We start from the raw sequence: 27,133 nt of genomic DNA on the forward strand, positions 1-27,133 counted from the left end.
AAGACAACTGTGGTCTGTTGAAGAGTTGAATAGACGCACAGCAAGAGAAGGATCGATACCCGAGGAACTCAGTAACGTAACGAGAATCCACCAACCGACGTCCCCGGAGAACACGCCATAGGCAGCCTGCGGATGGCTAGATTATGGTATGCCAACAACCGACGATGCCGGAGCCAGTGCGCCTTATCACTCCGGAGGGAACTTGCGCCGTAGAGAATTCACTGGGAACAGACTGCCACGCCGAGACGGCAGACATTACATGCGGCCGGATCGGACTGAATTGTCCGCTAGGCGAACCTTCTCGCCCACGGGCAAGACGAAAGTGGGCTGTACACTTGACGCAGTGTCGAAGGCAACCCTTTCGGCTGACGAGCCCGGCGGACTTGAATCATGAGAAGAATCTCAACCTGTCGAGTCACAGGATGTATGAGCATGAAGCGATAGGCCATGAAGCAATTCATGAGGCATCAGATGGCACGAGCTGTGGAGTATCGGAGGGAGATAGGTCAACCGACGAAAGAAATATACCCTTTGTAATGCCAGCCTGCGTTGTACATGCACATGAGTGTGTACCTCTAGCCTCGACTGGACCTGTTCGCTTTGCCCGTGCAAGATTGGGTGCATGAACCCAGAGCCGCAAGACCAAAGGCTGATTCCCCCCTGGTGATCAAAGCTTCTCGGTCACTCCGTCACCCCGTTCGAGGGCGAGAGGGAACATGAGATTCAAGAACGTTGAGCTTGCTATCGCCTCGGACTGGGATTGGATGACGTTAGACGATTAGAGCAAGTCTGGCCCCGGTTCCCAGGCTCATCATTGGCTGCACATTTGATGCAACCGGCGGTAGCTTCTTGGGAGAAAGACACGCAGATCATTTTGCCTCCCACTACCCGCCAGCCCCCTCTTTGCAAGGTTCTGGCGTACCAGTGAGTCGTCCCCTTTTTCGATAGGGCGAATGAGATCAATTATGGTCAAACAGACACATGATCCACACGCACAAGCAACCGGACTACACGTTGCATGCAAGTAAGAGCCTCCACACCGTCCTGTCCAAGTTTGCAAATGCCGACCGTAAGCCGCCTTGGCGGCGCACGGGCTCGGAGGATGAGCTTAGCTGGAGTGCAGGAAAGAAGGCGTGAGGGAGGAGAGGGGACCGGGCCGACAGACTAGAAACACGGTATCAGATCCCGCGATGTCGAGCGACTGATAAAGGCAAGATGGGCCTCGGGTCCTCCATCCTGGCCCAACGTGGGCCATGTGCGGCGTTGTCTTGGTAGACCAAGCCCTGCCTGGTTCTTTTTAGCTCCCTCGGATGCTTGGGGGCTATTGCGCAGGCAGGGAAAAAAAAGCACTCCTCTTTGAGGGCAACCAGCTCTTCCGAATACCTATGCGTTCCGGAGTATGGGCAGTCTCAAAGAGAAATGGTGCCCAGCATCTACAGCATCGTATACATCGTACAGGTACGCCGCTCTTCCATCATTCCATCAACTCTCGTCTCGGTACCTGTGCGTTGGGAGGCTATCCGACGGCCACGTGCCGTTCGTTCCGTCCATGGTTTTGGTTTTTTCCTTTCCTGCCTTTCCCCCCAACATTACACCATCCTGACCGTTTTGGCAGCCCCCCCCTTCCTCGTTTCCCCCGCAAACCTAAACCTTGGAGCGGAAGATGGCTTCGAATCTTCATGTGGGGGGCGCGGAGGAGTAGGAGTTCGAGACAGGTGCCTGTCTCTCCGTCCCATCTGCCATATGACATTTGCTCATGGGGAGCAGGGAATATCTATCCATGTGTCTTACTCGTGATATTCCCGCCCGTCCTACCACGCACGCTGCAGAACGTCGGATGCGGGGACGGCCGGAATGGGCGGCGGCGGGTGCGGGATTCGCGGGCTTCGGGTACGGGCGCGGACGGGTGCGGGGTTTGGATAGCTGGGGCCTTGTGGGGAGGGGGGAGGGGAGGGGGTTGGGATAGAACACGCGGGCGGGCGGACAGGCGAGCGGGCAGACCGACACACAACTTGACATATGTAAAGCCGCAAGGTTGGTCGGAAGTGTGATCAATGTCATGTCATGTCCGGACCTGACGAGGCCTAGGATGTTTCGTTTTTGGCAGGGCAGGCAAATGTTGGCGGCCGCCGGGCGCTAGGAGACCGAGCCATTGGCTGCCGTCGACGAGGAGAAAGGGGATGCTATGTACACCTCCACAGGGATGCCAGACGTTAGTGCAGTGAAATCCCCCACTTTTAGAGGGCAAGAGCCAATACCTTTTTTAATACTAGTTTCTTATACTAATTTAAGTATAGATACTAATAGTAAAATTAATAATAATACAGGTTATACCTTATTGCCACTTTTTGCCTAGCCCTTTTGCCCTTTTGCCTACTCTTTTACTTACTTTTTTGCCTACCTTTTTGCCTACTTTTTTACCTACTTTTTTACCTTAATACTACAATAATTATTACTAGCCTCTAATTACTATAGTAAATATACTTCCTGTATTAAATTTAATTATAACCCCTCTACTTTCTATACTTATAAAGTAATAGAGTACTAATCTTATAAAGGAGTAGTAAATTAAATTTTAAGTCTTCTAAAAGTACCTTAATTAAATGTATAAAGAAATTATTAAAAATATACTCTTTTTGTATTAATAAGTCTAATAGGCCTACTCTAATACTTTACCCCTTATACTGCAGAAAAATAAGTACTACAAGGGCCTTATTTTAACCCCCTAGAAATAGTATCTTAAGGAGTAGCTTCTAGAAAATAAGAATTACTATTATATATACTAGTATAATTTCCTATACTTTCTACTACTTAAATTCTTAACTTTTAGAATTAACTCTATTTTAACTACTCTATAGTTACTTAAGTATATATAGACTATTTAACTAAAGTATATTTACTTAAATACTACTAATAAGAGTAAATACCTTTCTTTTACTTATTACAACCTCTAACTTTAGCCTTATTTAGAGAATTAGGAAGATGTAATTTTTTCTAATAAAATATAGGCAAATACTAATTCTATATAGAAGTAGTAAGTAACTTATTACTAATTAGAGAATTTAGACTCCTTTACCCTCCTATAGTAGAAACTATATAGTTAGATATTTTAGGGGAGTTTTATAAGTAGAAAAAAAGGCCCTAGTTTTATTTAGGAGAAGGTATAGGGGGGTATAATAGCCTATAAGTACATTTTTATAATACTCCCTATAGTAGCCTCTTTCTACTATACTAAAGGACTATACCTATTTTAATAGAATAATACTCCTACTTATAAAGTAAGAATTACAGTTTAAGCCTTAGAGTTAATAAGGGTAATTAGCTTAGTCTAATTAGCTAATTTACTTAACTTTAACTTAATTAAGAATATATAATTCTAAATAAAGAATTAAATTAAGAAGTACTATAATATATAGACTCTTTTACTTAATGCTCTTTAGATAGCTATTTAGGCTACTTAGTAGGTAATACTAGAGGATTTTCTAAAAAGCCTAGCCTATAGGATGCCTTATTAGCTTCAGCTTATTATTAAGAATAATAGTAGAAGGATTCAGTACTAGTACTTAAAATCAGTACTATATCCCTACTATTAAGAAGTATATTAACCTGCAGATCCCCTCCCTAATCCAGTTAGGAAGTATAACACTAACGTCTAGCATCCCTATGGAGGTGTACATGCACAGGCACTAAAATACATGACCCCAAGACCGCAGTCAGAAGCCATTAAATGCCATCTGGTAGGGGGGAGGGGGGGAGGGGTTACGTGCCTTGCCCAGATCTACGACGCCGGCAGCTCAACCCCTGCTTTTGCAAAGCTTGACCGGGTATCGTCTTGTTCAACGCCGCAGCCCTTTACTTCCACAGGGGCATTTCACTCGAGATCAAGGCCGTTGTCTCCGTACCGAGGCACCGAGCCTGAAGTCCGCGGCCCCCTCAATGAGACCTAATCACGGAGATGAAGCTCCGGCGGGGACCGGCTCCAGCGAATCCGTGCACTTTGGCAAACGGGAAGTCGTCCAAACGACAAACAATTCATGTTCAACGATTGCTTCGCGAGTTCACATTTGTCAATGTGGAGATTCTTATTCGTTCGTTCGTCAAAAAAGAGTGTAGCATGAATAATTACATTTGCGAAACATCAAACCCCTCCCGAATTCAAATGGGACCGTCTGGCCGCCTGGAATATCATCATCATAGCCTCCTTGAACCGTTCTCAGTCTCTCGGAAGGGGCTCTTTCTCGCCAGGTACAAGCCAGTGCCTGCATACCGCCTGACAAGATCCCCTTACCAGTGTATACATTTCCGATATGGATGAATAACCATTCGCCTTGCCTTTGGGGTCGAATCATACCTCAAGTTCGCCCTGTTTTGGTCCGTGATATAACGCCTGCTGCCCCCAAAGTTTCCCGACCATTTCACCAGATATGCCTCCAAAGCTGACCACCTAACCCAGTGCCCTAGGCACGTATGCCAATGTACAGTTAATGACGTCAAAACGGTCGCTTAGGCTTTCGTCTTGTTGTTGTCCTGGCTTGCGAAGCAGGCAGCCGCGTCCTTGCCCATCCACTTGTTGACAACCGTTTGGAAGTCTGTCTCGGAGACAACCGGACCCTGGCCGGAGCACTTCGCCTTCTTCTGCAGTTCGGTGCACAAGCCATCGAGATCGAACTCGCCGGCCTGCACACTGGGGCAGTTCTGGAGCTTCTCCCTGTTAAAGCGGTGAGTAACTGAAGCAATAACATCTGGTTGGGCTGGGCCATACCATATCTTATTGCAGTTGTAGTTCTCAGCCTTGACGGCCTCCTTAACTACATCATCGTCTGCGTTCTTGGCGGCATCAATTTGGTCTATGAGGTTCTTCTTGGGCACAGCAGGGCTAGGGGCCATGTTATACGGCGTGATGAAGTCGGCATCGAGCGCGTCGTTGAAGAAACTGTCGTCGAAGGTGGTGCCGGCAAGAATGTTTTCTTGCGGTTCGCGGTATCCGCCAAATAGCTGAGGATCGAACTGTCCGCCATTCTGTTGCGCGAGCCAGTCGAAGTTGTTGGTGTCGATACTGGCGAACAACGATTGCTGATTGGCAGACTCTTCACCGATTGTCGTCATGGTGTCGACAGGTTTGAAACCCATGGGCGACTGAGTAAAGGGCTCAGGGGAAGTTCCGCAAGATGAGCTCGGACCTCCATTTGACTGAGACGATGCAGATGGTGAGCTGGTCGACGTGCCGTTGTTCATCCCATATGAGCCCGAGTCAACACTGGCGCGAGATGTACCCGTGCCTGTCGAGGCATTGGCGAGTGATGGACTGAAAAGAGATGTGAAGTTGACCAGGTCGTCCTTGGTGCCAAAGTCGAGCCCGGCGATAACGCCTGGGCTGTTGTCCTTGTTGAGGGGGCTGACGGGGTTGCTGCCGTTAACAATCTGAGGCGATGAAGAAGACCTCGCTCCCTGTACGGGCTTGTTGGGCATCTGGGATCCTGGCAGGACGCCGAACTTGGGGAATTCAAACTGGAAGTTGACGTCGCTCAGGTTGCCAATAGCAGAGGCCCCAAAGCCCATAGACGACTTGCTGTGAGACGCGGAGCGAGTGCTCATGGCTGCCATCTTGGTCTTGTACTCGTTGAGCTCCGCCGTCATCCGGTCGATTTGGGAACGTAGCTGGCTGTTCTCGCTGCTGGCTTCCTTTGACGCTTTCTCCAGTTCCTCCACCTTCGTCTCGAGATCCTTCAGGTGCTTCTCCTTGCGCTCGCGGAATGCCCGCTGGGCAGCGCGGTTTTGGGCCTTGCGCTTCTATTCCCGTATTAGTATAGCTTCGGAATCGGAGGGGCAGTTTCAAACATACCGAGCTCGGTTCCGAGGTAAGGGGCTTACGTCCCGGCTTCTTCGGGACTTTGTCGCCACCCTCACGCCTCTTGGCGTCATTCCCAGGAGAGTCTTCATCTTCCTCGTCGTCGGGATGGGCTCTCTTATCCATACCATCGTTCTCGGTCGAGTCCGACTTGGTCGACTGAGCTGACTGAGCGCCACCAGGGATGTCGCCAATCATTTTGGCCTGGCCGACGGTACTAACATCGAAATCGAAGCTGGAGTCGCCAAAATCGTAGTCGTAGTTATCAAGGTAAGGGCTTTCTTGAAAGCCATGAGCCGCACCCTGAGCCGGCGACGTCTGATAAGAGGAGGGCGACATGGAAGTGTCCTTGATAGTAGGAGACTGGTTCGCCAGCTGCTGCTTGTTCGAGTTGAGGGCAGCGAAGAGCAAGCTTTGTTGCTGCGGGGTTAAGATGAAGTTGGCCGGGAAACCACCGTTCGTTGCTGAGGCCATTGCGAAGGAGTGTAGAAGAGCGAGGAGACGAAGGCAAACGGAAGTCGATTCGAAGCAAGAGGGCTATGGAAGAAGGCAGATTCGGAAGCCGATTGCGGCTCGGGGTGCCTCGGGGTCAAGGTGGCGTAGGTTCCAGATGGGCCGGATAGAGAGGTGATGTCGTTTGACAATGAGGAAGAGAGGCTCGGCAACCGGGCAACAATCTGAGATCCTTCTCCGTTGTTCGTGTACTTTGAACTCGGCGTTGGAATTAGGAGAAAAGAGAGGCAGTATCAGGTCCTGCGCAAAGGGACCCTAGTGCTATGAAGTGACGAAATGGCACCGGCCTAGGGTGGGATGGAGATGGTAAGAGTTGATGCCTTTGCGGCTTACAGTTGCTGCCTGACTCACAGGCCGGTCTCCGGGGCCACCTGATTGCTCTTTGGGAGGATCCAAAAACCCACGGAATTCGGGAGGAAAGACGTGCTTTGGAGAGGGTGTGCGGTGATGCGCGGACGGAAAGTAAGGGGAGAGGGGAAAATGTTGTTGGTTTGTGGTGAACGCGGAGCGTCTGAGTAGGGAAGTGGAGAGAATCGAACTGAATGGAGGGCTGCAGACGGTGAGGAGGGGGAAGAATTTCAGCGCCCTTCAGTGTCAATTTGTCAGCCGTCATGACACCAAGAGGGAAGAGGAAAATGGAGGGGGCCGGCCAATTGAGCCGGGGGTCCAGGCGCAAGGGACGAGTTGACGTCGGGCCCAATGAGCCTTATCCATTGGTTAAAGTGCCGGTTATCGCCGATGATGCCACAGGGCGCAGCCGTAGTTTCCGCATCAGCGAGCCGTACGATGTAGACCGTGGCCTCTGGTGCACAAGTACGAATATCCATGCTGCCCCTCCGATGCCCTTCTCTCCCTCGGGACCTTTTTGGTGTTGTGTATCTGTACACTAGGGAGTAGAACCTGTGAAAGGGACCCCCCCTTCGAGGAATCGTGTCACCATTGCACCACCCCCTATATCGGTAGCGCCTTGCCCCTCTCCCCTTCAGGTATTCGCAGAAGGACACATTCGCCACTCATCCTTCCTGCTGCCTCGTCGTCTTCTGCGTCTGGTGTGCGTCAAAACCATCAGCACAACAATCACGGCTGGATGTGTGGACAACGGACTTTTGCAAGTGGGTTCCGCGACGGACGGACTTAATGGCCGAGGACCGAGGACCGAGTATTTATGTTGCAACACACAGTCGTCGTCCAGCGTTCTCGTCCCATCTCCATCTACTCTGTACTCTACATACCTTTGCAGTGTCGGATCATCGCAACTTCGCTCCCTATGTCCAGCCCCCCCCCCCCCGGCATTTCAACACAACACGCGGACCACAACCTGCCAGTAATGGGCGGTGGCTCACCAGCGTCGCATGATGTGGGGGGGCAGATGGTTACTAATTGCGTAACAATGCGAGTGGCGGGCCATTGGCCAAGGCCAAGAACCAAGGGCAGGCCTCGCGCTGCAATCTTGATCAGTTAGGTAGGTAGTCTACGTACCTACCTGCCTGCCTAGGCACCTACCTGTAGGTAGGCTGTGGAGGAGCTGCACTAGTGCAACCCAGGCTGGTTGCCAATTCTTCAAACGGCGCGCCCGCCTGCTGGTATGACTCAGGGTCATCATCCACACCAAAAAAAAAACAGCGATACGGCTTTTGCATTTGTACTTGTAAGGATAGTGTAGTACCTACCTAAAGCTATGATTCACGAAAACTGTAGTAGCGGACTACAGATAAATCCGGTATGTGTCTATATCCGCCAGAAGTACTCTGTACCTACACCGATACCCAGCCCACACACAGAGCAGTTTTGTAACTAGCATGTCGCTCCCGGCCAAAACCCGCAGTGCGGCAAGCAACCCCATGGTCTCGCTCGCGCTCGCGCCTACACTCCACTCCAAGCGACGTTGGAAGTTGGCCTGAATGACCGGAACTTTAATCGGATACGGCTTATGAGGCCGTCTTGGCCTTGATCAACTGTTCACGCACAATTGAATAAGTGCGGGCGTTCTTCGGAATAGGTTTAGAATGGGTTTAGACTAAAGTGCATTATTCATCTGCCATGGGGTATGCTCTGATCCTGTCCAGAATGCAATTATACTCTTACAGGTCATATCTCTGTCATTTCACTTGCCGGCGCTCAGGACACGCAGGCATTTGAACAGGTTACAGCCGGTCTTTGCAGACCTGTATGCCCCCTTGCCCAGCCTGCATCCCTCAGATAGTGCTGCGCCATAGCGTGCTTGCCACTGTTGGTCGAGGACCCAATACCTGCCCGCTTACCTACTTCCTTGCATAAATCGCCACAACCCAAGAAGACGTTCCAGACCCGAGCTACTCCGCCCGAAAAGCTTACATCAGTGACGCCGTACGCCTCAGGAGTCGGGACCCGGGACACTGGGAAGAGGCTTGATCCTGTGGGTTTGTCCAAACGGATGCAAAGAGTCGCCAAGTGTCGAGAGTGTGAACTACCAATCTTTTTGTTTTATTTTAGTAAAAATGATGGTATCATGCAGATCGACAGTGAGTTGACAAATGAACAACACTTGCTGTTGTGTATAGTCTCCAGTCATCCGATGAGAAGGGCACGCAACCACCCTTATTGAGCGGGTGAGTGACTCCGTATCACTTGCCATTCGAAGAGAGGACTCCAGCTTTCTGCTTCATGATCATCCGTCGTGTATCGGTGTTTTTTTGTGGCTAGGTGATCGGGATGAGCGTCTCATAAGCTGCCGGCTGCTCGGAGTGTCGGTGTCATCCGCCCTCATTGAGGCATGTGTTGAGCCGACTCGAGGTCGTTTGCAGGTCCCGTGGTGCGGGAACAGAAACCTGCCCGTCCGTCCATGGTCCAGCCTATTTTTTCCCCCCAATTTTTTCCATTTTTTTTTTTAAAATATTTCACCTACACTCGCCGTAAATTTCCGACTGGCTTTTTGCTTCCTGTCTTCAAGGGATGGACATTGGAATGGCAGATGCAAACAGCGGAGCGATTTTCCATTCCTCGGTGCAACAAATAGCAGTTTCCGGCAGCGGTCGAGTTGGTTCCCCACCCTGGGACAGGTGCAGACTGTTGCCGACGGTAGCTAGATAGATACCTAGGTACTGTCTCCCCGCATTGACCACTCCTCCTGTCAGGGGGCAAAAGCAGCCTCATGTCAGAAGCCAAACATCATTCGTCCGCCGGCCTCGACATCTCGCGATATCCGCTTCAACCCAACACCCGCCTGTCAGCCTACCCAGCCGCGCAACGGCCCTCTGAAAATACCGGATAACAACACAGTCGAACAGAGAGAATTTTCAACCGCGCTGTGATGGATCTGGCTTACGATTACATTCAGGAGAGCTCGCTCCCTAAGGATGCCGACAAGAAGACGGGCGACGCCAAAGACTCTAATCCCGATCAGCCGCAACATTCGCTCAATGATGAACTTCAGGAGGCGTACAAGGCCATATCATCTAGCGCCTGGGGCATGCGAATTGGTGGTTTCTTGGGAAATGCTGTGAAGCAGGTAAGTAATCGTGGCAAAGCTCCCTTGGGAGCAGGCCGGCTAATCCGACGTCAGGGACAAGTAGTCTACAAGGAGGCTTCCAAGGAAGTTACCGAACTCGGCGGAGACGCTGCCAAGGGCTTCACGTCCATCATCAGCCGCACTCGATCGCTGACCGTCAACACGGCGCAAGGAGAGTCTTCTGGGGACAAGGGCAAGGAGACCGACAGCCAGACGACGCCGACCAAGACTCGAGACCAGGCATCGGACGAGGAGGCTATGAGCAGTTCGGAGAACTATTTGGCGAGGCTCCGCTCTGAGGCTGCCAAACGGCTCAAAGACTTGCAAAAAGCCGAAGACGCCGCCGACGAGGCTCTCCTTCGTTTCGGCACCAACATTAGCAACTTCCTTAAAGAGGCGGTCAGCATCGCGCCGCCCTCGGATTCCAACAACCAAGGAAGCACTGTTATGTTCGAGAGCAAGGATGCACAAGGGAAACGCGTCATTCATACTTCGCGGCAGGACGCCCAGCTGCACGTCATACACACGAGCACCGAGGGCTTCGCAAAGGACCCCGCGACGGAGGAATTTACTACATGGGCCAAGGCTTTTGACGTTGAGAAGAAGACGGCTGAGATAAGCGACGACTTGAACAAATACCCCGAACTGCGAACGACGATGGAGAAGCTTGTGCCCGATCAGGTTCCTTATGCTGAATTCTGGAAGAGATACTACTTCCTCAGACACGGTCTCGAGGCCGCCGAGACCCGACGACGTGACTTGCTCAAGGGTGAGTGCCGCAGCCCAGAATTGCCAAACAAGTCTCAGCTAACGGATAAACAGCTGCATCTGCCGAAGACGAAGTTGGTTGGGACGACGATTCTGAGGATGAGGCTGCCCGTGCTCCGACTTCTGCCCCGACTTCTGCCCCGACTTCTGCCCCGACTTCTGCCCCGACTTCTGCCCCGACTGCTGCTCCTGCTGCTCCTGCTACTCCTTCTGCTTCTGCTTCTACTTCCACTGCCCCTGCTGCCTCTGCCCCTACATCTGCCCCTGCTCCTGCTCCAAAGGCCGAGCAGAAGCAAGTGCGCCCCGCATCGGTCGAATCCTCCACCACGATCCAGCCCCCCCCCACACAGACCTCCGGCCTCAAACCTGCCGCCGAGTCCCGTAAGTCGAACGACGAGAAGTCCCAGGCCGACAGCGACACAAGCTACGATGTTGTGGGTGCCACATCCGGTGTGCCCAGCCAGGCTCCCAATAGCCCCAAGGATTCCCGCAAGGCCGACGATAGCGACGACGACTGGGAGTAAACTGACGTGGTTGCTTTTCTTCTTTTTTGCCGGCTGGCGTTGGTTGGGTTTGGTTGAACCTTTTCGGCTCGAATGGCAGCTCTTAATTTGCGGACATTTGTACATCAGCCGTGGCTCGTAGTGCACCGGTTTTCTTTGTGACCAAGTCGGATTCTCTTCTCTCGTGCTCGGATTATTTATTTCTTCTTCCTCGTGACTGTGGTGAATCCATCCTCGTCCACCTCTGGTTCCGGCTTTTCCTTGGGCGCACGAACGAGCTGCGGGGCGTCGTCCATGTCGACGTCGTCATCCTCATCGTCCTCGCTATCGTCCTCCCAGTCGGTCTCCTGGTCCCCGCCCTCGACTTTCTTGTAGAGCCCCTCAACCTTGGCGCCCTTGCGGCTTTCCCACTTCTTGCGGAGGCTGTCAACAACGTCCAAGTTGCCTTTGGCTATGTCTCCCCTCAGCTTGATGATCTGCTCGGCGACGTCGAAGCCGGTCTCATCGTCGACGTTGACCTCGAACTCGTCCAGCATGACCTGCAGCAGCATGGTCTCGACGTACTCGGTGTCAGGCTCTTCGGGGGCGATGGCGGCGGGGACGGCCTGACCGTTTGTGATCTTGGAGTAGGCGGGGAAGGCCTCGGCGACCGCGCCGGCGAACCAGTCTCTCTTGTCGGCGGAGTCTGGGCCGCCCCAGTGGTTCTGTACGGCGAGGGACAGGGCCGGCCACATGTGCAGCGACAGGGCAACGGCCTGCTCGAAAGCCGACTGGCAGGCCTCTGGAGGAGATGTTAGCATCGTGCAACCTTGATCTTTCAAGGGCCGGGCATGTGGACTTGCCTGCTGTGACGGGGCTGGAAGATCCCGTGGTTGCCATGTTGAATCAACTGGTGTATGCTGTTTCGCGGGGTACTTGGAGGGGCAGTTTTTTTTTCCCTTCTGGCAGTGACAGTGCTTCTAAAATCACAATCACAATTTTCCCCCCTCTCGACTGACGGTGCGTGCGACACAAAAAACTGTATTAAGGACTGTGCGGAGCCTCCCGGCGATCCCGCTTTTCTGGTCTAGGCAGGGTCTTCTGAAATTGGGCTATCGAATTCCTCAGAGTCTATCCGTACTATGTACAGAGTAAAGAGATGCTGAACAACTGCATTTACTGCAATGCCATGATGAAGTTCCAAAACGAGGCAAAAGGGCATCCCGAGATGGCCCCATTGGTCCGAGACACAATTCCGTGCAAATGTCAGTTCTGCTCGAAGCCTTGGGTTCGCCAGAAGGCCTTCGGCTGCTGATCAGGCGGCGCGGACATTGCCATCCACTTGGGCGCTGCAGTGATGTCATCAGTTCCCTATTCCGGCAGTGAGCTCTGGGGGAGTTTCAGGGTTGTATTTCCTCTGTGCTCCTCCCACGACGTGATGGCCTGTTCACAACCCACAGGGGCCGTCCATCGTTCGGGGAGCTTCAAAAAGGCTCGCGTGCCCGCCGTCTGCCGCCGACGACGGGGAGAGCTGCATTTTCTGTCGCTAGCTTCGTCCGAACGTGACCGACCATGAATCCGTTGAAGCTCAACACCACTTCGGTGTCATTGGCCGTCACGCCAACCGTTGTATCCACCCTCTTCTCACATGTGAGTCCCTTTGGACCCCTATTCCGGGTCCTCGCCAGCTTTCCCGGGTCTGTCGTTGCGGAAAACGCGGTGCAACCCAGAAAATCCGATATGTAACGTATGGATAACTGATCTTTGACCAGTACCTCAATCGCAAGGCTACAAAGCAGCGGCCCGACGCCCATCTGTCCTACGACGAGGGCCTGCACCTTGTCCGGTCGTTCCTCGAGTTCGCTTCCCAGCACACCGTCGAGGAACTGCAGGCGTTCACGGCCCAATGGGTCCCGCATCCGCAATGGGTCAAGGTCGAGGATGCCGAGATCCCCGAGACACATATTGAAAGGTCCGCCGGACTGATCGAGGCACAACTGGGGCCCGCTGGTGTTCGGGCTGTTGGCGGACGCAAATGGTGGACATGGCGAAGGCCGCAGAGTCCGCTCAAGGCCGAATGGGTGGAGATGCGCGCCGACTATCACGAACGCAAGAAGAACGGTGGCGCGACTAAGAGAGTCATGCTCTATATCCATGGAGGCGCCTACTTCTTTGGCAGCGTCGACGAGCACCGCTATCAGATGCAGCGGCACGCGCGCAAGCTGAAGGCAAGAGTATTTGCGCCGCGTTATCGACTGGCGCCGCAGTTTCCTTTTCCTTGCGGTTTGCAGGACTGCTTGGCCGCCTATCTCTATTTGCTTACGGTTCAGGATCCCACAACTATTGTGCTGGCCGGCGATTCAGCCGGTGGCGGAATGGTCTTGTCGATCCTGTGCGTTTTAAGAGATCAGGGCATCCCACTTCCGGCTGGAGCTGTTCTCATCAGTCCGTGGGTCGACCTCACTCACTCCTTTCCCAGTGTCTCTGGCGACAATGAACTCGACTACATTCCGTCTTGTGGCTTCCATCACAAGCCATCCAGAGCATGGCCACCCCCAAACGAAGACGATATGGAGATGATGAGGGAGCAGGCTATCAAGGCACGAGCGGGCAAGGAGAAGAGCGCCACAAAACTCAACAGCCTTGAGAAGAAGCAAGCTGCACCCATTGCATTGGATGAAGAACACGGAGCCCCTGGACCGGAGGGCAGTCCAGAATCTTCGGATAATGCAGATCCTCTCAAAACTGCATTGCAAATCTCTGTTACTATCAACGGGGAGCTGGTCACGGTCAAGGATCAGATCCAGGTAGGTTCTCTTTGCTCTCGCTTCCGGATACTGCTGACAGTTCCAGATGTACACGACGAACGCGCTGCTATCGCACCCGTTGGTCAGCCCTGTCATGCAACCGACTCTGGGCGGACTGCCTCCGTTGTTAATCATGGTTGGGGGTGGTGAAGTCCTTCGCGATGAGCAGGTCTACCTTGCACACAAGTGTGCCAACCCAGCCAAGTATCCGCCACCCGGTCTTGACGAAGCAGGCCTGGCCCAGATGAAGCAGTACAAGCCTACGGATGTACAACTCCAGGTCTGGGATGACCTTTGTCACGTAGCCCCAACTCTTAGTTTCACCCGACCCGCTAAACACATGTATCGAGCGGCTGCGCAGTTTGGCGCCTGGGCCCTCGCGAGGGCGCAACAGACAGAGATTGAAATTTTGGACGATGACGATATCTCTCAGATTTCAAGCTCAGCCTCTGATTCGGAAAGCCATCGGCAAGACCAGACTGAAAACCCATACCCTCTGGAACAGGTCGGTAAAGCCGGCATGCCGTTACCGCCTTTCAAAAAGCACATGATTAGACAAAGAATTATGACTAACGGCGTCGTCCATGATCTTGCCCCTGAATCGCAATTGCCAGGCTGCGTCATGAGTTCCGAAGAGGTCGGTGTCGTTAAGGGAACCCCGGTCAGACGATGGCTCGACGCCAAAGCCCAATTCGACAAGAAATTCTCAAGTGCCAAAGCCAAGGTGCACAAGGGTATCATCAAAGATCTTGCGGATGGTTACATAGATTTTGGCGACGGCGAGAAACCACCACCTACCGCCTTGGCGGGACGAAGGAAAGCATCGGACGAGTTGATTGACAGAAAAAAAACGAAGAGCTTTGGGCTGGCTCTATGGTCACTTTGGGGCTCAAAGCATGATGAGACGACAATGGAAAGGGAGAGGAAGGCAGATTCGGACGCAAAAACATCGGCGTCTCAGGTTTCGCCGAGAGGTGGCGAGGGGGCCAGACCATTCCAGGATGTTGGGGACCAGCAACCGCCATCGGTTGGATCGCCCGGCAGCAAGAGGCGGATCGTCATGGACGAGAACCAGGTATCGCAAACATCTGACTCCCAGGTTGAAATCTCTCAGGCCACAGAAGTAGAAGATACTCCCGTTGCCTCTCTGATCGAGATGAGGAAGGAACAGGAGAAGCAAAACGAGGAGGCCGCCAGTGCCGCCGGCCGCTTGAGTCCTGACTTCGTGCCTGGGACTGGCGTCGCCGGCAAGCGGCCATTCCTCGATGGTATCGCCTTGCCCTTCAGCCTGGGCAAAAAAGACGCGGAGACAGCGAGCATGGTAACTCTCATGTCCGGGGGCGACAGTCGGCCTATCAGTCCCATGCCGCCAATGAGCCGGGCAGACACTTCGGACTTCAACGAGGCATCTGCTTCCGAGGCCACTACGCAGGTCGCCGAGGCCGAACACACCCGGCCCACGCTCGACAACTTTGTCACAGCGGCAGAGGATTTCCCTCTATCGAAGGGCAAGGGCAAAGAAGTTGCCAACGGAAACATTGAGCAGACTGCGTAGTTGTGTACAAAGACAGCCAATACCCCCCAATACCCCAGGTTCGTGATCGCAGTGTATTTTGATCGATGTTCTTTTCTTCGGTTTGGCTTTTTGAGAACCATATACTTTTGAATGCTTCCCGTTTCATGTGAATGTTTTACATATTGTTACAGTGTCGAGGGTATATACAGCTCTTGTAAACTCTTTCCGGGGCTCGCATTTACCCCCCGATCATGTTTTATTCAATTCCAATTGATGCTTGTCGCTGAGAGGCGATCTTCTTCGCTCTCTTCCTGTACCGTTTCCTCCGTCGCCAGATCCCTCTTAGTCGAGACCGTTCTGCTGCTTCCAGGTGTCGAGGTAGAGCTGGGGGCTGCGGGGACCCTCTTTCGTTGGGTAAGTGCCCTTCATGGGGCGGACGGCGTCGGAGACGAAGGGCGTGAGCTGAAGTGTTCGAGATGTGTCAGCAATCGAGTTTTCGCATCTGTTCGCGAAGCCCAAGGTACACGGGAGGGGCCCTCCCAAAATGACCAACCTTGGTGTCCTTCAAGCCCTCGGGCACGACGTACGTCCGCACCTTGTGCCACTCGATGACGTATCCACCGAACTTTGTGTGCCGACCCATGGCTCCCGTGCGGTTTCCCTTGTAGAAGCCCTTGTTGACATCCTTCGTCGTCAGGCGCAGATGCTTGTACTTAAGCACCTGGAGGATGGGAGAGGGTCTCATCGTGGGCGGGTTTTTGTCGGGGACGAGACCCGGCGATTCGATTGTGATGATCTGAGTCGACGAGGTATGTTTCGGTCAGCTGACCAGTCGTCGCTGGGGGAAGGGCGGCAAGTCTGTGGGTTCGTACGGATTCGTCGTCGTCGTCGTCGTCGTCGTCGTCGCCTTTCTCGTAGGCTTGGGAGACTCTTGATGGCTCGATTGGATGGCCAGTCCCCGGAAATTTTGGCAATTGCGCCGGATTAAAAGTTGGTCCTTTGCCGACGCCCATCCCAGCACAACCGGAAGGGACGTGCACGGCCGGAGCCACGGACCCGGCGACCCATATCTAGGTCTCAGCGCCGTGGCGTACTGGATCCGAGAGTCCGGAATGCATGTAAAGGGTTGAAAAAGGTGACATCAGAGTGAAACAGCCCTCATTCGACGAAGTCGACGCCAGTTTGCTTCGAACCGACAATTGCAGACCACTGCATGACACTTACAGCTTTCTCAAGTTAAAAAAAAAAAGGACCCAAGAAGCGCAAGCATGTGGTATCACTACCTGAGTAAAGAATGTATGACTTGGAGCATTTTATGCGCATCACTCTCAATAAGTGTGTTGGTAACTTTGATTCAATCGACTGGTCTTGATATTCAGTTCGGAGTGTTCATGCCGCACCGCGCCGAGCTCCCGGTTGCCCGTCCACTGATTAGCTTCTTGTGATCCTTTCACAGTATCTGGCAGGCAACTGTCAGAGGCGGCAAGCAGGACCCCGCGAACGACTTCACAACTGCGTCCGTCGCCGAACGCAGTGGCCCGCGTCTACCTAGGTCCCGTAGTTCCGCAGGATAAATCAATCACCTGTATTGGGTGTGTTCTGTACTGTGTTTCATTATCAAAGCCAAATACTACTTATGCTGCATGAGTTTCTCATTTCTACAACATGTTAATCAGATAACTGTTCATTGAAGGAGACCATCTCTAACGTTGCTGCATTCAGAGACAACAGCAATCTTCTCTAAATGTATGTTATACATCCTGATTACAATCTAAGTAATTCTGTCATAACCTCGGGATAGGATACTAGTTGGGACATATTTTTTGCTTCCTTTGTTTTCTATTGGTTTTTTCCTATAACCAAGAATCCGCGCTAGGTTTGTGAGCGAACGACCGGGTGAGAACCAACATGGCGGCATCTCCCAACAGAGCAAAACCAACCCAAAGCACAAGACAGAGACCGTCAGAATCAACTTCAACACTTAACGGCAAAATGCCATAAATTGACGGGCATGGACGTACTCAGCATATTGCAATGCAGAGTCACGCCGAATCTCCGGAACCTCCCAAGAGCCAATTACCCTGCATGTCCCCTCTCGTCTCACCATCCGTTCCCCTTCTCAGTGCCTCCGATCTGCTCTCATGAGCCAGCCCCAATATCCATGAGTACCCCACCAAGCCAAGACTGGGGCTGTAGGGCAGGAAGACGCGTAGCTAAGCGTTTGAATACAGGGTGGGAATACGACATGCCAAAACTGCTTGGCGGTGCCGTCTTATTCTGCCGCAGTCGCCAAGTCTGTCGCTTACCTCCTTGGCGACCACGGACGACAGAGTTTAGGCAAAGTCGCGACGCGAATAGCACACGCCAAGCGCCGCATGCCACGAAGAAAGCAACTACACCGCCCGCTTCCTGTCATTTGACGACATCGCCATCGTGGTTGCAGAGGTATAAGCACTTCAGACAACTTTGAGGCTCTGGGCACGAACAACGACCCCTTGCGGACTGCTTTGCTGCTTTGCAGGCCTAACAATCACGCATTTTGACGGCGTTCTACCCACGTTCTTCTGCGGAAGACACCATCTGCCGTGCCCACATTCGTTTCACGGCTTGCCAAAGCCGCTGGAGTAGCAAAGCCACTGCATGTCATTTTGGCTCCATGAATTCAGCTGAATCGTCCCGTCTGTCCCTGTTCGTTCCTATTTACCCATGTCGAAGAAAAGCAGCATCTTTGTCGACACATTTTTTCTGTCATGGCATTGGGCATGGTGATAACACAGATTATGTAACATTGCGACCCAAACGCCAAGTGGCTTGTCCCTCCCTCATACCTTGTTTCCTTTTTATTACTCGCACTTTCCCTCTTCAACGTCCATCCCTTCCTCCCCAGCATGCTCAGTTTCGGCTGATGGAGATCTCGGCCTCACTCACGTGGGCCGTGTTCTTCTTCGTTCTCAACAGAATATCCTTCAACGTTCTCTTGGGCTTGCTTGACTGTCTTTCATACCTGATGTTGATATCTATGGTAAGAACACTAACCATGAACCAATACTGGAGAAGTACTTACAATGGTTTATGCTCTTCGTGGGGATCATGTGCCTCGGAGTAATCTACGTGGACGAATGCCCTCTCGACATCACCCAGTCCTGGTCAAAAACGTTAAATGTGCAGCAAGTTGCACCACCACAGAATGATCTTACCTTCGACCTTCCGTTGCAGGTCCTGCGCAACGTCATGAGAGATTTTCAGAGCAGTCGATTCGTCCATGACAACGTCGATTTCGACGTAGTACTTTTGTCCAGCATGGTATGCTCGGCACTGCCGGCGGTTAGGCGGCTCCAACACTCGCGGTGACAGGATGCTTACAGTATCGACTTTGAGGATCCGAGTGTCATGGGTCATTGCCATGTAGATCAGCTTGGAGACGAAATCCCTTGGTGCCGACTTGCCAACCAGAAGCCAGACCTGATCGAAAGCATTCGAAACCCAAGAAAACAGAATGAGCAGTGCGATGCAAATGGCGCCGATGGGATCCAGATACCACACGAATCGGTCTCCGACAACAGACATGATCAGGCCAAAGCTGTTGACAACAATGTCATTGCGGTGGTCGATCTATTGAGGGTTTCCCTTTTCAGCAGAACTCACCCACACAAGTGGGAGGGGTGGGCATACGAAGAAGACATGCACCGAGGGGTACTTTCGGTATGCGAAGCAGTACACCATCAAGGAGCCCTTGGCAAATATGGCGACGCCGACGATAACGATGGGCACAATGTGCAACTCTTCAGAGGCCCGTTGACCCTCGCCAAGGGCGCGGCCTGACTCGACCTGGGCTCCAGATCAGCGTCTCAAACGACCCAGTCACACGGCTCTTGGCAACTTACCAGAAGCTGAATGGCAACTGTGGTCATCAGAGCACAAAATAAGATGATACCTATCGTCTCGATCCTGGTTCGTCCCTATTATTCCCTCCCCTGTCAGACACTCGAATATGTCTCGCCAAGGTGTAGCGATAACTTACCACGGGATATTTGTATATACTCGGACGAGCCGCCATCCTCGACGTGATCAGCATAACAAAGGACGAGACTAGATCCATCTGGGCGCCGTATCGTGGTCAACCTCTAAAGTAATGCCGCATCGGAGAGAACGGGTCTACTAACGAAAGCGTCGGCTGCAGTGGCAAATAGCTGGATTACATTGGTCAACAAAGGCCAAGGGGATACGATTTCCGGTGCGTATTTACCGATAGAGATCCGGTTGAGACGGCAGCATAGAGTTGGATGACAAACAGGCAAAAGTTGGCTGTGAAGGAAGCGTTGACGGCGAATTTGATTTTAGGGCCCATCCGCGCATCTTCGGCGACTTGTTGTCTTTCCTCGTCTTCGGCACCAAGAAACTGGTCAATGAGCACATTTTGTCTGTTGTAAAACTTCTTCAGCTTTCTCTTGTTGCCCTTCGGATGTTCGATGGCCATCTGCTTTTTGGAGACATTGTCACGACGGTGTCGACCAAAGTCGTAGGGGTCCGGCCGGTAGGTATCAACGGCGGAAACATCTGCGTCGTCAACGTTGGAGTAAGGTCCTTTGTATGAGGTTCCAACGATCTCGTTCTTGTTGGCTGTGTTGTTCGAGGTGGACTCGAACTGTTCTTCGGCAGCAAGCTCGCCGTCCGTGCCGGAAACTGGAGCCGTCGAGATGACGTCTGTATTGACTTCAAGGTGTTCGTTGAGTTCCTTGTTCGCCTCACCGTTCGAATTACTTTCTACGTGAGCGACAAAGTTTCCTCGGGCTGAGGCGGCTGAAGCGACGGTCAGTGAAGGCTACCTGGTCCGTTGTCAAGTGGGACGAAGCATTGGCAGGCGGTGGTCGATTGGCAAGACAAGGCAAGCCGATGCGAGTGGCAGTGTTGCACGCCTTTGCGACTCGCGGGTTGTGATGAACTAGCTTCCGGGGAGGACAGGCGAGGCGAAGAGTGCTTGGTGGAAGAGAGGGCAAGGGGTGTGGCCATAAAAGAGATTGAGCTGAAGCCCACGTACCAGAAGATGGGTGGCCGCCGTCCCGAGACTCGCGTGGAGCATGCATTTTTTGAGAATTATCGGGCTGGGTTCGTCCGTGGTGAATGGGAACGGAGAAGGAAGGCAGTGATGTGATTAGAAATTGGCAGTCATATATCTAACAATCATGGCTTCCTGCGTCCTCTTCTTGTCATGCCTCCTTCTCCCTCTAAGTTGTCCCGGGGGGGAAACAAGCTGTTGCAGAGCCGGCCCCTTACATGCTCGACTTCAGAGGACAGTCGCAAGCTCACTACCAATGAGTGAATGGCGACCTTGGTTTAATGCATCCTAATGGGGCTGGAACGTGAGAGGGGAAACGAAACTCTGGATTGGCGGCAGAAAGATTCAAAGCTAGGAGGCTTCTCGCTCGTTTCCTGGTATTCTTACTCCACCGTTCGGCCATTTGACTGGCGACGACGACGATGATGATGATGATGGCGCACGAGGTTCGTTGCTCAGGAGGCATCTATTTGCGTCTTCCTGGCCGAGACAGGTGGTGTCGGGTTGACTTACAAGTGTGAGCGAGGGTACTGTCGCAGTCGGTAAGCAGAGCCGGGGGTGCAGAAGGCCACGTTGGTCGTGGCTTCGAGACAAAACGGCAGAGATGCCCCTGGTAGTGAGAGCCACTGAGCGACAGAGTATGGCGTGAAAGCTGGGTCAGCGACCAATATCTGGCGAGGACGATCAGAAGGCGAACCGAGCGAGTAGAGTACCGATTGACCGAGTGCATGTTTCATAGCGGCGGCAGCCCCAGAACCCGCGTGGATGATGCAGCGAGACAAGAAGCGAAGCCCATGCCGCCAAGAGTTTGGGGCTGTTACAGAGTGTAGACTTTGGTAGTTAAGTACCTAGGTACGGATACACCGATGACTTGTGATGTATGCATCCGTAGCACTGACACATGGAGAGAGAGAGAGGGAGAGAGAGGGAGAGAGAGGGAGAGACTCGGGACAAGTTGCTTCATTGTTTCGACCTGGAGCAAGAATGGACGGCACCGAGACGCTGTCGCTCCACTTCTCTCTCGACTCCAACTTCTCTTCTTCAACTCAACTCCAGTGTCCAGCTCGAATGCAACTATCGCTGGGATTTCATAGTTTCTTTTTTTCACCATCTCTAGCAACAACACGCGGTCTGCCTCCGGCTGGGCCTCATCATCAGTCATCTCAGACGTCGAGGGTTCCTCTTTTTCATCAACTTCTTGGCTCCCCAAGTTTTACTAGCCCTGTTCAGAAACCCTCCGTGCAGGGCGATTGTCGAGTTCTCGGCATCAGACTGTCATCTCATCCCGCCAGTGGGCCCATTCAGAGTCATTCTGTTACCTGATCTTGTCAGCTTTCTGCCATTGGGCGTTAGCCTCCCCTACAAAGAACCCAGACCTACGCCGTCGCGGTGACCGCTGCTTGTTGGGCAAATTTTACACTCGACAAATAGGCCGACACAGATGATGCAGCGTGCGAGACTCTGGAGCAAGAAAGAAACCAGATCCGGCCCCAGAGGGCGAAGCGGACCGGGAAGAGATTCGTCGAGACTCGGCAGATGCCACGCAAAGACACCATCAATGGCCACGACGAAATGCCAATCACTTACAAAGAAAAAGGGGACAACTGTGTCATTGCTCTTGGCCCGACTCTTGGCTCTCGACGGCTGTGCCTATCCCGCCGTCTCTGAACCCAGTCTTCCCCGGCTCTCCGCCTCGCGTAGTCCCCTCCCCCGCGCTTCTTTGTGGCTACCGTATCAATAAGAAGCCTCACTAGACACCAAAGTCAAATCCAGTTAAGAATTCTCCGACGGGCGACCCTGGTGGTGAACCCCGGGAACCTCTCGTTTCACGCAACCCAAAATCTCCAAGTGCCGGTCGGTTGCCACGACACGACCCCTTCGTTCTTGGCGACGACCCGATAGAAGATCGACCGTCGTCTCGTTTTGGATATTGTCCATCATCAGCCATGATACCCATCATCATCTCTCTTCTTCGCCAAGCGCAACAAGTGTGAAGCTGGCAGAATCCAGATGGAGGAATGGAGTAGCCAGCCAGCCATTCAGCTACTGCTGACCGTCGCATCTGTCGCCATTACACCGTCAATGGTTTCTTATCTGGTCAGGTCGAGCCGGGCTCTCAGACTCCCAGTCTTACCCTGACCGGCAAATCATGCTAGAAAGAATAACATCGGACCTGAATAGTGACCGGGGTGATCGATGCCAGAGACGACCTGGGTATCAGTCTGTCAGGCTCCGCAGCGACTGCAGCCGTTGTTGGCTTGGCCTCTCATCCCTCTTCCCCTTCCTCTTCGCCTCCCTTCCTCCTAACACCCCCCTCCCCGTGCACACGGCCATTCTTGAGTATTCTTGAACCTTGTTCCCCTAAAGGTCCTCCCGCCTCCCGCTTCCCGCCAGGCGGACGCTAAGGCCACGTCCCCCCATCACGAACCCACCCAGGCTCATCCTCAGCTCTCTCGCACCCTTGGCAACGTCTTCTATTCCTGAGTCGGCTCGGCGGTACACGTCCCACTCACTGTCCCATGTCGACGTTTAATCTTGCCTCACCCGTTCTTACACGGGCAGCATTGGGCGGGCCATTACACACGAAGCACATTAAAGCGAGTCGAGCCCAGACTTCAACAACGCAATCTCTGCTCGCCACCAAAGCGTCTGTTTTCGTTCTATCCTTTCATCGTCCGTTACTTCCTTCCGTTTTTTCTCCATTCTCTTCTCGTCCACTCCTTTTAACTTGCACTTTAAATACGACAGCGGGGACTTGATCAGGACTTTCGTCTGTTCTCTTACTGAAGCTGCGGGACAGCTTCTTATGTCCCCTTGTTTTAGTCGCCTTCATTTCGTAAATGAGCAGTTATCAGTAGGCGGCCCCGGATATTTTGGCTGCCTTTAACCTTCTCAGATTTCTTTCTCTTATATGTCAGGGTTGCCAACCAAGCAGCAACCCTTTTCACCCCTTCTTCCTCCCCCGCATCAATTACCGGTTTTTTAATCAAGATGGCTGAAGTTAAGGAGCCCAAGCCCCAATGCGGTGGTGGAAACAAAGCCGGCGACGAGTACGATGTCGGGCTGCACGTCGCAGGCCTCTGTAAGCTCGAACCGGAGGGTCCTTGTGGTACAATGCAACTTGGCTAACTTGGCACAGTTTTGGTCTTGGCCTTTTCGATTTTTGGTACGCCGAACAAGCAATGACAGACCTTGTGCGGCATCTTGCTAACATGATGAGTCCAGGTGCCGGATTTCCAGTGATGGCCAAGAAAGTTAAGTGGTTGAAGGTCCCTCCCAAGGTCTTCTTCGCATGCAAGCATTTCGGCACCGGTGTGCTTATTGCAACGGCGTTTGTTCATGTAAGTGGTTCATTAATCATTTCTTAGTTCAATAGGATAGCAGCTGACATGCCACAGCTTCTGCCAACCGCCTTTGGCAATCTCATGAACCCTTGCCTTCCGGACCTCTTCACTGACGATTACCCGCCGCTCCCCGGAGCTATCATGATGGCGTCCATGTTCATGCTGTTTACCATCGAGATGTGGATCAACGCCAAGATTGGAGGTCACTCCCACGGCGGTCCCACCGGAGATGTGATGCACTCGCATGCTCATGGCCCGGCGCCAGGCGCACCTCCCCGCCCCCCACGATCCGGTCGCGACAGCTTCGACGCTGAGGCCGACAGCATCGATTTCGAGAAGAGAGTTGCACAGCGTGCATACGACGACGAGAAATCCCGCTTCCCCGCCTATGGGCCGCAACCCGCAAACACTCTGTCCGACTCCGATATGCCTCCTTGGTTTGTCGTCTTCTACGAGCAATATGTGCGCCAGCGCATGGAGATGATGAACATGATCCGCACCACCCAGGAGAAGCAAACTTCGTCGCAGGTCGCAGTGACGGAGGTAAAGCAGGAAGAAGATCCTTTTTATGATGCAGAAGGTCAACAGGTTGACCCGGCTGTGTATCGCAAGATGTCTCTCAACATTACCATGCTTGAAGGTGGTATCTTATTCCACTCGGTGTTTGTTGGCATGACCATTTCCATCACCATTGACGGTTTCATCATTCTTCTCGTCGCTATCCTGTTCCATCAAATGTTCGAGGGTCTTGGTTTGGGTTCCCGTATTGCCGCCGTGCCGTACCCCAAGGGCAGCATCCGCCCATGGGTGTTGGTTGTAGCTTTTGGTACTACAGCCCCCATTGGACAAGCCATCGGACTGCTCACCAGAAGCTCCTACGATCCCGAGAGTGCCTTCGGCCTCATAATCGTCGGTGTATTCAACGCAATGTGTGTCTCATGTTCTGGCAAACTATGGAGCTCAGCTAACATGAACAAGTTCCTCTGGTCTGCTTCTTTACGCCGCCCTGGTCGACCTCTTGGCTGAGGATTTCCTTTCCGAAGAGGCCAACCGTCTTCTCAGCAGCAAAGACAAGATCACTGCCTTCTGCTACGTTCTTGCCGGAGGTCAGTCGGAATGTGACATCCTGTTCTTCTAATTGCTGGCTGACTCCACTTAGCCGCTGGCATGTCGGTTGTCGGCATCTTCGCCTAAACCCATTGCGACACTACTAGGGAACTCTATCCCCTCGACGTGGCTCTCGCGAGCGGGATCAAAACACCGCTGGTCCAGCCGGGCCGCTAGATTTTCGACCTTCTCAGGACGACACAAGGACGTACAAAACGTGTAACCACTTCCGTGTTCGACTGGACTTTGATAGCAGAGGATTAACGATAGTTCACCAATGCTGCGCCAGATTTTGTCTCGCAAATTCAAGAGGGGACGGACTGTTTTTGGATACCGACAGTAACCCTGACAAAATCTACCACATTCGTTATTTCTTTGCCACCCTCATTTTCAGCGCAGCCAACTGCCGGAAAATTGTACACCAGCAGTGATGTTACAGTTCGTGGTCTTGTCCACACCCTAAACGCACACCAGCACAACAGGCGATACAATTAAGGAGGATCATCGGATCGGCTTACAAAGGCATTTCTATAGTATATTCTAATATTCAAGGGCACCCACTGTTTTTGAGCGTCACCATGTAAAGACACGGACATGGGCATCTTGTAAGATAGCAACCTCCGAAACAGAAAGAGCAAAACATCACTAGATTAGCCAACATCATGCCATGCTATCACACACACTTACAAATTGTTCATACTTGAAACAGCCCAACTTGAGTGTTGATTGATAGACTATTGTATGATAGAATGCTCCCACTTCTGATAGGACCATGAGGAGCAAGCCACGATGCCATTCGAACTTGATGGACAGAGCCGCACACAAAGCACAATGCAAGAATTGGGTAGCCGAATAAGGCTCAATTAGACTTTGTTCCCCAGACTCGTTGGCGTCTGGAAATGTAGTGGTAGTCAGTGGTGCAGAAGTAGGGGTCGATAGAAGCGGGAAAGACAACACAAGATGCCAAGGTGCCTCGGAATGAAGCATAATAACGGAAACCAATTGGGTGGAGGTTTTGACGAGACCAACAACAAATGCGAAGCGACGTCAAGGAGGTGTTTGCGGGGGGTGATCGAACCATAGACTGACGACAAGCTTACAAGCCCCAATACTCTAGGTAGGTAGCTAGCAAGCATGCAGGAGCAAGCCTCATTCAAAAAAAAGTTATAAAAAAAAAAGAAAAAAATTGCAATTTCTTGTTGGAGGACTGGAGTTGCGTTTCGTCACGAATGTCGACTTGCTAGTAGTTTCCGTGCATCGCTGCATACCTGTACAACCTGGAAGGGGAGAGGTGAGGAGGGGGGGTTGGCCTGAGTCGTTTCGATTGTAACCATGTCACATATGAAGCTAATGCCACGGGCCGGCGGATTACTGAGCAGGGTAAGGGAGGGAGGCGGGAGAAGGAGGGGGAGGTGCAGCAGTCATGATGCCATGCAATGCTTGCTGGCTTGCTTGCAGAGCTTCCCGCGCGACTACTGCAAGGGTGGGAGGGAGGCATACTATCCAATAATGAACCTTCGTGGAAATCGCAATACTTTGCCTTGCTCTGCATGTGGATCGGCACGACATGACATGTTGGCATGCTGGTGGTGGATGGTTGACCATGAAAGGGGGGGTACTACGGTGTTACTGGTGTGGCTATAAATAAGATTTCAGACAGTTTGAAGCAGCGGGGGCCAAAGCTCCAGACGAAAGGGGGGGGGGGGGGGGGGGGGGGAGGTTGAAAATGGTTACATGAGGAACTGATGGATAAAGAAGAGGCAGGGAGGATGTTCCACACACGTAATTCTTTATAGAAGCATGGGCAAAGTCGCCGATGATGGTAAAGAAGGGTATTGGAGTTTCTAGAACTTTGGTTTCCCTCGTGTTTCCCGATGGCTCGATCTTGTCGTACTTGCACTGCGCAGGATGCACGGGTCTCACGCACATACTTTCGCCTTGCCTTTGCCTCACCTTTTCCTTTAGGTGCGGAACTGCAGGAGACGCAGGCGCAGGCGTGCGGAACTTCGCGCCAAACGGGCTTTGCGGCATGGCTGTTCTCCATCTGTTTGGTTGATTGCGAGACGAAGAGGACGTTCGCTGACGATGCGTGAAAGATCAACGAAAAGCGAAACCGGCGGGAGGAGGAAACTATGAAATTGCCTTTCCTGGCCCAGCATCACTAGTCTTTTCCACACAGACCAACCTTTGGCTGGTTTATCTTCC

The 27,133-nt window shown here is 52.5% G+C and overlaps 7 protein-coding genes across 7 annotated transcripts; 3 read left to right on the forward strand and 4 right to left on the reverse strand.

Annotated features, from left to right (window-relative positions):
- Nucleotides 1-4,503: 4,503 nt before the first annotated feature.
- CH63R_08051 (Transcription factor PAP1) lies at nucleotides 4,504-6,322 on the reverse strand (the record flags this gene model as incomplete). The annotated part of the gene is made up of 2 exons (XM_018303025.1): nucleotides 4,504-5,790; nucleotides 5,843-6,322. The coding sequence occupies 2 exons, from the start codon at nucleotides 6,320-6,322 to the stop codon at nucleotides 4,504-4,506; spliced, it is 1,767 nt and encodes a 588-aa protein (XP_018157803.1).
- Nucleotides 6,323-9,650: 3,328 nt separating this feature from the next.
- Nucleotides 9,651-11,916, forward strand: CH63R_08052 (BSD domain-containing protein; the record flags this gene model as incomplete). The annotated part of the gene is made up of 4 exons (XM_018303026.1): nucleotides 9,651-9,848; nucleotides 9,903-10,617; nucleotides 10,671-11,136; nucleotides 11,262-11,916. 4 exons carry the CDS (start codon nucleotides 9,651-9,653, stop codon nucleotides 11,914-11,916), a joined length of 2,034 nt encoding a protein of 677 aa, XP_018157804.1.
- A 754-nt stretch (nucleotides 11,917-12,670) lies between these two features.
- Nucleotides 12,671-15,460, forward strand: CH63R_08053 (Lipase esterase family protein; the record flags this gene model as incomplete). Its single annotated transcript, XM_018303027.1, has 3 exons — nucleotides 12,671-12,748; nucleotides 12,871-13,905; nucleotides 13,946-15,460. 3 exons carry the CDS (start codon nucleotides 12,671-12,673, stop codon nucleotides 15,458-15,460), a joined length of 2,628 nt encoding a protein of 875 aa, XP_018157805.1.
- Nucleotides 15,461-15,763: 303 nt separating this feature from the next.
- CH63R_08054 (50s ribosomal protein 27) lies at nucleotides 15,764-16,166 on the reverse strand (the record flags this gene model as incomplete). Its single annotated transcript, XM_018303028.1, has 2 exons — nucleotides 15,764-15,883; nucleotides 15,975-16,166. The coding sequence occupies 2 exons, from the start codon at nucleotides 16,164-16,166 to the stop codon at nucleotides 15,764-15,766; spliced, it is 312 nt and encodes a 103-aa protein (XP_018157806.1).
- A 2,147-nt stretch (nucleotides 16,167-18,313) lies between these two features.
- CH63R_08055 (Cation efflux family protein) lies at nucleotides 18,314-19,520 on the reverse strand (the record flags this gene model as incomplete). The annotated part of the gene is made up of 6 exons (XM_018303029.1): nucleotides 18,314-18,425; nucleotides 18,486-18,564; nucleotides 18,619-19,033; nucleotides 19,094-19,249; nucleotides 19,306-19,380; nucleotides 19,443-19,520. 6 exons carry the CDS (start codon nucleotides 19,518-19,520, stop codon nucleotides 18,314-18,316), a joined length of 915 nt encoding a protein of 304 aa, XP_018157807.1.
- Nucleotides 19,521-19,545: 25 nt separating this feature from the next.
- Nucleotides 19,546-20,505, reverse strand: CH63R_08056 (Cation efflux family protein; the record flags this gene model as incomplete). The annotated part of the gene is made up of 3 exons (XM_018303030.1): nucleotides 19,546-19,611; nucleotides 19,668-20,221; nucleotides 20,460-20,505. 3 exons carry the CDS (start codon nucleotides 20,503-20,505, stop codon nucleotides 19,546-19,548), a joined length of 666 nt encoding a protein of 221 aa, XP_018157808.1.
- Nucleotides 20,506-23,468: 2,963 nt separating this feature from the next.
- On the forward strand, nucleotides 23,469-25,015 carry CH63R_08057 (ZIP Zinc transporter; the record flags this gene model as incomplete). The annotated part of the gene is made up of 6 exons (XM_018303031.1): nucleotides 23,469-23,559; nucleotides 23,617-23,643; nucleotides 23,703-23,818; nucleotides 23,876-24,750; nucleotides 24,800-24,927; nucleotides 24,981-25,015. 6 exons carry the CDS (start codon nucleotides 23,469-23,471, stop codon nucleotides 25,013-25,015), a joined length of 1,272 nt encoding a protein of 423 aa, XP_018157809.1.
- Nucleotides 25,016-27,133: the final 2,118 nt, after the last annotated feature.

The sequence above is a fragment of the Colletotrichum higginsianum genome, chromosome 5, assembly GCF_001672515.1.
Source record: "Colletotrichum higginsianum IMI 349063 chromosome 5, whole genome shotgun sequence".
NCBI classification, from domain to species: Eukaryota; Fungi; Ascomycota; class Sordariomycetes; order Glomerellales; family Glomerellaceae; genus Colletotrichum; species Colletotrichum higginsianum.